The sequence below is a fragment of the Patagioenas fasciata genome, chromosome Z (genome assembly GCF_037038585.1).
Source record: "Patagioenas fasciata isolate bPatFas1 chromosome Z, bPatFas1.hap1, whole genome shotgun sequence".
Classification (NCBI taxonomy): Eukaryota; Metazoa; Chordata; class Aves; order Columbiformes; family Columbidae; genus Patagioenas; species Patagioenas fasciata.
In genome coordinates, this window is record NC_092560.1 from 27,461,553 (window position 1) to 27,473,781 (window position 12,229).

General features: G+C 40.3%; 1 protein-coding gene across 3 annotated transcripts in view; it reads left to right on the forward strand.

Annotated features, from left to right (window-relative positions):
* The window catches only part of APBA1 (amyloid beta precursor protein binding family A member 1), a 100,524-nt gene that overhangs the window by 51,293 nt on the left and 37,002 nt on the right, over nt 1–12,229 (forward strand). For all 3 annotated transcript variants that reach the window (XM_065860720.2, XM_065860721.2, XM_071801823.1), the window contains exon 2: nt 6,615–7,819. In XM_065860720.2, coding sequence (XP_065716792.1) covers nt 6,668–7,819 — 1,152 coding nt within the window. In that variant the 5' untranslated portion in view covers nt 6,615–6,667. The remainder of the gene's footprint in view (nt 1–6,614; nt 7,820–12,229) is intronic.

A 12,229-nucleotide genomic window follows, 5' to 3' on the forward strand; every position in this document is an offset into this window, starting at 1 on the left:
AAACAGGTAGAGGTGATTTGCATGGGCAGTAAATAATTTCTGTTTTCAGTAAGCTGTTATATTTGTAAATATAAGAAGTTATCTTTGTATTCCTAAAATACTTTTCAAACCTTATGAAAAGGGGTAAAGACATTCATCAGGGAAATCGTCATGTTTTTAAGCTGGTCTTCTGTAGTTCCACCAGTTTATGTGCTGCGGTAGATGGAATGGGAGTGTGCTTTTGGAGACGTGCAGGAAGGGTGAAGTTGTGTTATCACAACAGAAAGTCCAAAACCAGAAGCAGGTTCATAGAATGGAGATGGAGGTGCTAAATGGGTGGAGAGTTAAATATGCTATTGAGCAAAACCATGGTGCGATCTTAGTACTCTGTTATCTGTTACCCAGGGAGTGATGACATTTCCAGACTCCATAAGAGAGTTGTGTGACTCTTTCAGGTTTCTTTAGTTGTGATCTTGATTCAATTCAAAAATATATTTAGGAGCTGTTTCCAATTTTGATTTGGAAACAGAAATTCAGATTAGTTCCCTATAATCACAGGGTTAGTATGAGATTATGTGGTTTAGGAAGTCTGATGCTGACACATGTTCACCCTTCCCACCACAGAATTTTATGCCCTGGTGAAAGCCAAAGTAGATTTAGAAACAGTGGGAACTGACATCTGATGTATGATTTGCCTTTGAGTTAGTCAGGTGGCTTAATCCAATCAATTTCCATTTCAGTGTGGCTTGTGTAGCCTGTTCATTGTTGTGGTGTTAATAACATGTTTGTTTTATATATGGGGGACTTTTGACTACTCATATCTAAACAGTAAATGCAATTGTGTCTTCCAAAGAATTTATAGGTTTTGTGTATTTTTCTGCTGCAGACTTAATTCCTGTGATAGTCCTGTTCTAGTAAGTCAGTGGTTCTTTGGTCATAAATTCATGGTTTTGCATTTTTTTCCTCTGTTGTGCCCAATATTTGATTTCTTGTGTGCTTTCAGTTGTGGGGAAACCTAAATGATAAGCCACTGAGTCTTGTGCTATGGCCAGCCTGATGTTGTAAGCATAGCCTGGTGTACAGTTCACTTTTATTCTAATAATAGTATTTCCTTACTTTGTATTACAAATATGTGTAGTCTTTTAGACTAGTTGTAGTCAGAAAAGACTGATGCAGGCAGAAGCTACCTCCTCTTGAAATTTATGTACCTTACTAGGTTTCTGTGGAACATGGACTAGTGTGTATTCCTTCTGCTGGGTTCAGCAGCAGACATAGGACTCAGAAACTTCCGAGGATGTTATAAATAAAATTGGAGTAAAATACTTTGCAGAAAATATTAAAGACAATTTATAGTGTTGCAACTAATGTGTTTAACTTGTTTAAAATAGTACAGTGGTACAAGGATGCCACAAGCACCTGCAGAAAACTGTGTGAAGAGCAATTTTGTGCATGCAGCTTTTTACATTACAGTTACAATTTTATGAATGCTCATGGTTGTTCACCCTCATCAGTATGAAGCAATGTGTGTATGTGTGTGTATGTGGTGAGGTGCTAATGTCACTTTCCAGGTGCTTTCAGTGACTTGCACAAAACATACTTAGTTTAAAGCTTTTTTGGTTGAGCTTACTTAGCACATGGCAGCAGAAGCAACCAGGTTTCCCAAGCAGGCTAGAGTTCAGAAAAGAGAGTCGTCTAGCACAGGAGAAGTGGGAAATTCTCTTGATAGGGGCATTGCATATGCTGTTGAATTCTCAACCATTTTGAACCACAGGGGCTCTTTAAAAAATAAAAACAAAAATTGAAGATGTGTCTCAAAGACATATGTTTGCCAAAATACTACGCTGGGTTTTTTGAAAGGTAGCTTATGTTCATATGAGAAAATGTGCCAAGACAACTTGCACTCAGGGTGAGATACCAGAGGTCTCTCTGCCTTTACTGTGGCTTGGAGTTATGGGTAAATATGTTGAAAGAGTAGGTATTTCTTACAGAAGACATGGGTAAATATGCCCAAAGATTTTTAGGGGAGAGAGAACCTTTTTTGCTTACATGCTCAACCAGCATACCAACTTTTCCTTTGCAAAAGTTCTGCAAAATGAGAGGAAATTGTTATAATTCTAATAAATAAAAACATTTTATATATATGTGAATACCCCTCGCAGTGATGCAGGCTGGGGTTGATAGGGGCAAGGAGCAGCTCTGGGGCATGACCTGGGTAGCAAAAAAAACAACAGTGAAGCCTGGTGGGTTGTGAGCAGTACATGGCCCCAGAGCTGGGGGAGGGCAGTGACTGTCCCCTCTGCTCAGTGCCCTGCCAGTTGCCACCTGGGTACTGCCTCCAGTTTGGGTCCCCAGTACAGGGATGACATTGCCAAATTGTTGGGAGGTGAGGGGAGTCCACCAGGGCAGTAAGGATGGAGCCCTTGTCCTGTGAGGAGGGGCTGCAGGACCGAGGCTGGTTTAGCTGGGAGGAGGGATAGCTTTGGGATCACCCAACAGCAGCCCATGGGATGGAGGAGATGTGGCCAGGTGCTTCCCAGTAGCATGTGGTGGAAGGGTGGGTTAGAGATGTCTGGCACATGTTGGAATGAGGGAGGTTCAAACTGACTAGAAGGAAGAAACATTTTTCCCACAAGGACAAGCCAGCAATGAAGCCAGGGCCCAGACAGGTTGTGCCATCTCCAGCCTTGGAGGTTATCAATCACCAGCTGGATAAAGGCCCGAGAAGCCTGTTCTGAGCCCAGAGCTGGCTGGGCTTTGGGCAGGGCTTGTAGTGGAGACCTCCTGTGGTCACCTCCTGAGTTATCCTGTTATCCGAAGTGTGACAAAAACCAGTGTGTGTATGTGTGTGTAGTTGTAGTCTTGGTTCCACGTGGAACACAGCTTTGTTTTGAGATAGCAACAATACTATACAGACTTATCGAAAGCATGATATTTTATTCAAAAAACAGGATTAGCCCATGGAAATATGATGCATAATGCTCCTATAGAGTAAGGTCTAAAATGGTATATTTGGAATTAAAAAAAAAAAAATATTAATTTCTGTCAGCATGCACAGGAGAGCAAACAATTACATGTCTGGACTTGGGAAACAAATAGAAAACCAAACTGTAACCTGAATACTCATATTTTCTCCTTTACTTATTGCACGTCTTTTCCTGAGTAGTACTGGGCATGGATGTTGTGATCTTGCTCCGAGATGATAGCATGCCCTTTGCTGGTAATTTAAATACTTCTTTTTTAACGTAAAGTAGCAGAGAAAATAAAAGTCCTTAAACTTCAAGCTTTTTCTTTATGCCACTGGAGAAATATGTGCAGATGTTTAATTTTTCTTCTTTACAGGCAGTAAGGTAGTTTAACCTTCAGCAAAGAGCTAGTTGCAGTAGTACTCAGCCTCTGATTTCTCTATTTTGGAGACAGATTCATCCATCAAGTCCTGAGTGCAAAGCTGAGAGTGCTTACAGAGCACTTTCCCATATATGTTTGATTACTGGAGCACAGCTGCTGTTCTGCGTAATTAATGTGAGGGTATAATATCTTTCAGATGGGTGCTGTGTCTTTATGTCCAAGGTCAGATGGCCTCTCTTGCTTATATTCTCTTCTGTTTATGGCAGTTTATGTAGCTTATTGATTTTTGTTTACTTGCTGGAACTCAAGTGCTTTTTTGAAGGCCTGGTGAGAAAAATCAGGCAGATCTTGTATCTGCTTGAGGGAAATGCTACTAAGAATTAAAAAAAAAAAAGAGTTTTAATAGTCTTCCAGCTACTGTGTATGAAAAGAGATGTAGTGCTTCTAATCTCAACCTAAATAGGTGGTTCTTTAAATTACTGTCCTGAAGACTGATTGTTAAACAGCCAAATAAATGTACTTGACTTAGAGGCTTACTTTTCATTGAAGGTTATTGGGGCATAGGTGACCTAAGGGTGTTTACTCAGATCTACAGTTTTATAAGTAAACTTCTTTTTTGACAATCACAATTTCTCTTTTGAAAAAAAAAAATCAGAATACATTTGAAAATAATATTTTATTGTTTGCAAAATGAAAAGTGAAATTAAATTGAAATTATGGAAGGAAGGGCAAACAGAAGACAACCTTTTCCAGTAAAAAGCTTTAAGTAAAGCTTAGAGTTTCTTCCTCATCCCCTCAAAAGACACAACCTTGAAAATTTCAGGATATCTATATTTGAAATTAACCTGATATCACTCTTCAAATGAGAGCAGTTTCACAAGTGAAACTTTCAGTTTTTCAAAGGAAAATGTTAGGGCTCTCAGGTGGTTTATAGCAATATTTTGTAATGTTTGTAACCTCTGTAATTTTTTTCTCATAGCTCGACATGTCAGCAATGCTGTCTGTCGATAGCATGCTAATATGTGGTGGGCATATATTAAGACTTTTAAAACAGGATCACATATTTTCGGATATTATCAACTCTTTAGTTGTAAATATCATGACATTCAATACCTTATTTCACTTGATGTATAGGTAGTCTTCAAGCAGTTGAATTTTGCGTTCTTTCCTAGTTTAATTTAATTCAGTTAAAGATGCAGCAGGATACATGTCATGAAGATTTCAGGAAGCTGGTCATCATCGTGCGTTTCTGTGGCACTTAATTTCTTTAAACTAGTGCTGCCCTTTTTCTGCAGGTGACCAGTGACAGGTGCAAGTCAGGGGCTACTTTGAATGTGACAGATTTAAGGTAGAATTTTTAAACAGTCCTCTATTTTAGCCTAATTCTGTCTATGTGCAAAGCAATGGAAATTTTGTAACTCACTTCAGTGGAAGCAGGAATCTTTCTTGGGGTGGATGTTTCGAAGGGTTGTTATGTCTTGGAATCTTCACCCTTCATTTTGTGGGCTTCAAATGGAAAGCTCTCCAATGTTGTTGTTCTTGTTTACTTAAATAATATTTCATATGCTGTGAGGAGGAGAGTGTTTGTTTTATTAGTTCTGGCACACACCTGTGTTCTTTCCCAATTCCTTGGAAGCCTCAGCTGGAAAAGATCTTAGCTTGTCACTGAAGGCTTCTTGCTAACATACCTTCTTTAGCTGGAAAAACAAACTGAGTTTTTTCATAGTTGTTTTGAAAAAGGACTAGTTTGTGTAGAATATATTTATCTGTTCAGTTAATGTGATGTTTTAGCTATTATTTTACAACTGTATTTGTTGCATACTATTCGATATACTATACGTTTTTCTTTTTTTTTTGCGACGTGGGTGAGAAAGGTGAATCTTGGAGGTTAAACACAGCATGCTAGATTTGCAAAAAGGTATCTATGTATGGACTGTACCTGCGCAAATATCTGTTTGTAACAAGGGCCAAGGTGTATTTTGGTTTTTGTTTGGTGTTTTTTTTTTTTTTCCTTGTGCGTTGTTGTTTTTTCTTTTTTTTTTGGCTTGTAGATTGTACAGGCTAAAACATTAGGCATATTACAAGGAGGAGTGCACTCACTAGAAGAATAGCACAAGTAACTCCCCCCCAGGCCTTTTCTGTCTGTCAACTTTTCTAATGGCAACTGAAATTACTGTTGCTTTCTCATCACAGGAAGTTATTGCCATGGCTCTTTTGCACAAAGCTCATTTAGTCAGCAAAGTGTCACCTGAGCCTCCCTGCCTCAGGGCAGTAGATTTAGTTCAAGTTCTATTTTACATTCAGGTTATTTTTTTCTAATTGGTAATTGACATATGCTTTTAGAGATCCTTCAAGTTCCAAGTCTTCCAAGAATTAACTTTTCTTTTAGTACTGATCAATAAGTCACAGGCTAGAGCTGGATTTTACTTGTGGATATGTGGTTTGACTTAGAGACCTAAGAGGACATAAAATATCCTTTTTATTGCACTCCATTTTAAAAACATAGGGCAAGGTTCAAAACAACTGAAGCTGCTAGATAAAAATGAAACTTTCTGAGCTAGATAGGTCTGTTTGCACAACGAAACTTACAGAAGATAATATGTATTCTTAGGGAGTTTTCCTATTTCTATGGCCTGCATGTTTATTATTCCACAGCTCTCTAATAATAGATCATCTTTTGAGTCAGCAAGGCTAAGATGCTTCACTAGTCTCAATGTGATCATGGTTATGAATATTAGTAATGTCTTCTCCATGTTTTAGGAAAGATGTTTGGTGCAGAAACCATCTTCAGTCATTATAGATATGTTCCACAAAGGTAACTATAATATTTAGCTGTTATGTGCTTCTCTAGGGAGAAGGAATAGGTGCTTCAGATGCACCCTGAGAGTGCATTTTTACTTCTAATGATTTTTTAAAGTGCATGGGGTGACTAGCACAGCTGAAGATACCGTACTGAAGAAGTGTCGTATGCATAGCTGCCATGTGTCTGAGCAATTGCAGACTTCTGTGATGAAGCATCCAAGGAGATGCTTGGAAATTATTTTTCTACAGAGAGTTTGTCTGTAGAAGTGAGAAGTGCAGTCCCCAAAGGGATAGTTGTTGGTTGCTGCTGTTGGAGGTCGTTTTCATGGGAGATCACGCTGTTGTGCTGGCTGTCGACTGACTTCAGAGCTGATGAAGTCAAATGCTTGTCTGCTGGGGAAGGAAGGACACCTTTTGTTACTTCTGTTTATTGACTCTAATTTTTTTTAAGAGTAACATCAGAGTTTGTTTGTTTGTTTCCTTTCCAGCTGTGATAGACAAAATGTCAATAGAATAAGTGACCTGCCCACCAGAAATTGCCATGAACCATTTGACTGGACCGCCTGAGGGGGAGGTAAGTGAAGAGCCAGCAAATGGAGCAGTGAACGAGTCAGTGGAGGCTGACCTGGAGCACTCAGAGCTGGAAGAGGAACAACGGTATGCAACTCACTACCCAAGACATACAAACAGCAACCAAGGTGGCCTGTCTGGGCAGGAGGAGGAAGGGATGTTAGCTCGGTCAGCCAGCACTGAGAGTGGTTTCCACAACCACACGGATACTGCAGAAGGGGATGTGATAGCCACAGTAGAGGACAGTTATGACACAGAGAGAGTTCAGGAAAATGAGGATGAGAGTGCATATGCGGTGCAGTACAGGCCTGAGTCTGAGGAGTACACAGAGAATGCAGAGGCTGAGCACGGCGAGGCCATTCATAATCGAACATTGCCGAATCACTTACATTTCCATTCCATTGAACATGAGGAAGCCATGAATGCAGCCTACTCGGGTTATGTCTACACACATCGGCTTTTCCACCGAGGAGAGGATGAACAGTATGCTGAGCCTTACGCCGACTACGGACTGCAGGAGCATGTGTATGAGGAGATAGGAGATACACCAGACCTCGATGTCAGAGAGGGGATCCAGCAGTATGAACGTGAAAGGGAGGAAGCCGACAATTACCGCAAGGAGGCACTTGGTGCCCGCCTTCACCATTATGATGAACGGTCTGATGGAGAGTCTGACAGCCCTGAGAAGGAGGCAGAGTTTGCGCCTTACCCAAGAATGGATAGTTATGAACAAGAGGAGGACATTGACCAGATTGTAGCAGAGGTGAAGCAGAGCATGAGCTCCCAGAGCTTAGACAAGGCAGCTGAAGACATGCCAGAAGCGGAGCAGAGTTTAGAGCATGGTCATGCTCTTGCCGGTGGTGGGCATGAAAGTAATGGCCAGCTCCCAGCTGGTTCCCGAGTTACATCCAGTTCAGGAGAATCTGTCCAGAGGTACAGCAAGGAAAAGAGAGATGCAATTTCACTAGCCATCAAGGATATTAAAGAGGCTATTGAGGAAGTGAAGACAAGGACCATCCGTTCTCCTTACACCCCTGATGAACCTAAGGAGCCCATCTGGGTGATGAGGCAGGACATCAGCCCAACCAGGGACTCTGACGACCAGAGGCCACTAGATGGAGATGTGAGTATACGAAGCTTTAATCTCTCAGGTTATGTGTGTCTTGTTCCTTTAATTGTGACATACATGGCAGTGAATGATGGTGCATTTTGTTCTTGTCCTCTGACTCATCATTCATTAAAGTATATAGTGCTTGGTCTATTTTAAATTCATACTCTAGAGGACATGTAAGAGGTAAGTATGTGATTATCAGCGGGCCAGTTTTTTCTTTATGAAGCACTACTGACCCCAGCATTTGTCACATGAAGCTCTTAGTTTTTTTTTTTCGGAAACTAATACTGTTAAGTTTTTTGCAGCCATGAGATATTTTAGAATAGCTGCTGAACACTCCATCTTCTGTTATCTATCCTGGTGTGTTTCTCTTAATTCTAGGTTTCTAAGTTTCGTTTTCTGTCACATAACCATCCTAACAGTTTCATCAGAAATCTGTTAATATTCTTTATGATGGTATTATAGGTCAGATTCATATTCCAGAAAAGTTGCAGGTTTTTTTTCCATTTGCAGGCTCTAGAAATGTGTTATGAACCTCAGTATATTAGATTACCACTGTAAAGTGTATTCACTTCACAGAAACCCAAGTATTAAAGGCTGTTGTTCAGATTTACAGCATCAGCATTTCTGAAATTCTGTACTTTTGGCATGTGGCTTTGCTTGGATCAGAATCAGTTCACAGTTTGTGGTTCCAGCTGCCTGTATGATAATCCTTACTTGAAGTTTTATGGATTTTATGCATTTCGAATAAAATAAACTCATAAAGAACTGTTAACAACATTAAATTTATGCCTGAGATGAAAATAACTGCTAGGCTAAATTTACTGACAAAAAATAGTCTATCATATGGACTGCTATTACTTCAAGGACAACTGCACTGGTAACATCTGCTCCATCGTTTTATTGCTGTGTAATGTTTTCTCTGACCTTTGCTTTTTGAAAGAACACCGAAAGTTAGAACTCTTTGTGTGTTGTTTGGTGTTTTAAACAGAATTATTGTAACTTTCTAGGAATGCATCAGAACTATCCAAAACACCTCAGCCTCTGCAAGGTAATTCAGATAGTGAAAACACATCACATGCAGGGTAGACTGGTAACAGGCTTCTGATTTTTTTTATCTGCCATCAAAACACTGAAGGCTGGTATTCTACAAATGGTAAGGCATTTTTGGAGCATGGTGTTTGAGTTGCTGAAAAAACCTACAAGTTGACTGAGACATGTAGCTTACAAATTTTAGTTTTCCTTGAAAACCATTGGAAACACACAGCAGTGAGTATGTTTTGGTTGCTTTTTTGTTTCTTCAAAGTTTCAATGAAATTTTTAAAATCCCCAGGCAAAACAAAAACCTCTATTGTAAAAATTACTTCAACAAGTATTTTTATAACTATGTTACAGAGTGGATTAGCAGTCGTGTAGAGGGCTAAAGCAGTATTCCTGGATTGGGAAAATAATTACTTTTAACTTCTTCAAACATTTCCAGAAGCTGTAATTATTTCTCTCTCTTTTTTGAAATAGATTACATTTTCAATTTGCTGTGCATTTTGTTCACCATATTGTCTGTGTCTGTAAGTGCTGTCTTTGGGAGGATCAGAGAACTTACTGTTCTTCCTGGTTGTCTGATCATACCACTCAGTACCGTGATGGTCCTGGTGATATTAGCTTTGGGATCCTGAGAGCCCTGAGTCCTTCCTGAAGGTGCTCCAGCTGCTCTCCAAAATCTTGCCGGACCTTTCAGAATTTAACTTTTCTAAGGTATGATGGTAGGACTCAGCCACGTGTGTTCATATAGAAGCCCAAGTGTTTGTGTTGGTCTGTATCTATATTAGGTATGGAAGTACATAGGAGTTTCTATTTTGCACCAAAAGTTAATTTCTCATTTGATACTTTACATTGCTAGTCAGATAAGAACCTGACTGAGATTTTCAGTGCTGGCTGTAATCAAAACAGTGATGTATGACAGTATAGCTCAGTGCAAAGATAAATGATGGTTGTAGATGTGCAGTATGTGTTCTTGGAAATAGGAATTAAATTAAGCAAATAGTTAGGAAGATCTGTAGCAGATTGAGGGGAATACATGTTCTAGAAGAATGGACTTGGGACTGGGTAGGAATTTTGTTTTTCACTGAAGATAAGGTAAGTTATGCACTTTACTGGACTCTAATTCAGACACCTACTCATGAACAGTCTGAACAGTCTACCTCTTCAACAAATATTCCTAGAATTGCTTAGCAGTAAATTGGTCAAAATTAGGTTGTGTTAACTATGTGACCATGAGTGATCCATTACAATAAAAATATGCTTGAAGCGCATTCCTAAATGTCTTATCTGTCTCCCATGAGAAAGAAGCAGGATCTCAAGACAGGAGCTTTTCAGTGTAACCAGTGTATGCCGGAGATGTTACTCAGTCTGATTTGTAACATTGGCCTTGAAATAACAAGGAATTACATTAAGAGAGTAATTATTCCCACTGTGCATCAAAGTGATGGTCTGTGCTGTTTCCCTGTTTTTTCAATTCAACAGTTTCAAACTTGACTTTCACACCAAAAATCTTACAGGTCCAGCTTCTTTTGCACCTCTTGAGCAGCTTTGGAGGACACAGGAACTGAGCACAACGCTCCAACTCTTGATTATCCTAGTGAAGGAAGTCTCTGAAGCCTGAGAGGTGCCTTGGGCACGGTTAAATCCTTCTTTTGCCCCAGCTGTTGTGGCCAGTGGCTGCAGCATGCTGTCACTTAGACTTGTGCCAGGAAGCACAAGCTACAGCAGCTTTCATGCTGCTTAGGCCAGGACTGAGGAACTGTAACTTGACTTTGCCTCAGCTCCTCTTTCTTCCCTCTCTTACCTGACTGCAGTTAATGTGAGGAGATTTCCTTAGCTCAGCCACAAGGAAATGGCTGAAGTTGGTCTGTTTTTCCGGGGCCTCTCTCCCCAGCCTGGCTTTGACCCCTAACACAACAGGTTTGTGCTGACTGCAGGCAGTGAGTAAAGGCCAAAATCAGCCTTGGAAACCAGTATTTATGTTATGTTCGGGAGCTTGGCTCTTAACTGCTCTTCTCCTGAGCTAGAGGAGCAAGCAGCTTTGGACCACTTGGTAGGAGACTGAAATACTGCTGGATATTTCTCGGGGACATGCATTTGGAGCACCGTTCTGAAGGGGAGCAGCTGAGGGACCTGGGGTTTCAACCTGGAGGAGGCTGAGGGGAGACCTTCTTGCTCTCTGCAGCTGCCTGAAAGGAGGTTGGAGCCAGGAGGTTCTGGCTCTGCTCCCAAGGAACAAGTGCCAGGATGAGAGGAAACGGTCTCAAGTTGCACCAGAGCAGGTTCAGATTAGATATTGGGGACAATTTCTTCCTGGAAAGGGCTGTCAGGCATTCGAACAGGCTGCCCAGGGCAGTGGTGAAGACACCATACCTGGAGCGGTTGAACAGACACGGAGATGAGGTTCTCAGGGACATGGGTTAGTGCCAGGGTTGGGTTAATGGTTGGACTTAATGATCTTGAGGGTCTCTTCCAACCAGAATGATTCTGTGATTCTGTGATTTTACCTTCAGGAGGGCACCACTTTCTTCCCCCAGGAATATTAAGGAACTGCAGACAAGTGATACAAATTGTGTGCTTTTATTACCTTCCATTATTTTGTGGGTCCTCTTTGGAAATTGTCCCTATATTGTTTTTTCACAAAACTATTTTGCTTTTAGAGATAAAATTTTCTTGAAAATATTTGTAATAATTTTATATTGTTAATCATATGATGTTGAAACTGGTAAGACCTCTTTAGACCAGGAGCAGTCACTTTTTATTTGGCTAGGAGCTCTCCATGAGAGAGCAATAGAGCCAGGGAGTCAGAAGAATGATTTGCAGTTGAGAGTCATTAAATATGACAACCTTTTTTGTCTTTTTTTCGCAAGAAAGCACCTACCACTCCCCAGTGCTGAGCATTTGAATGATACATTGGCAGCAGAATGTTTGGTAGGATCCCCATTGGAAGTATACAGAGACTATTTTGAGAAGCTAATAATCCTGAAGTGTTCAGCTAGCCTGCAGCTGGGTAGTGTTTGGGACTATTAGGAAAGACATGCAACAACTGTAGTGATAAGAAAGCTAACAGGTCAGCTGTATACATTCATTTTTAAGATGCCCTTTTTTGCAGGTTTATTCTCTGTTTAATTTATCAGGAATTTCAGTCATTCCTAGGAATTTCTTCTCAAAATAAAAGTTTGGTACGCGTGCAAAAAAAAAACAAAGGCTCATAGCCCATGGACAATTTGACTGTAATAAACTCTGGCAGTCATGTGATGTAGAAGGCAGGTAGCAGATTTCTGTGAATAAATAAATAGTGTACTAAAGTATCTGCTTAATATTTAACAATGGAGAGTATTTGCTGTTGTTTGCCTTGTGTACCCTGGTTTACTGATGCATGCT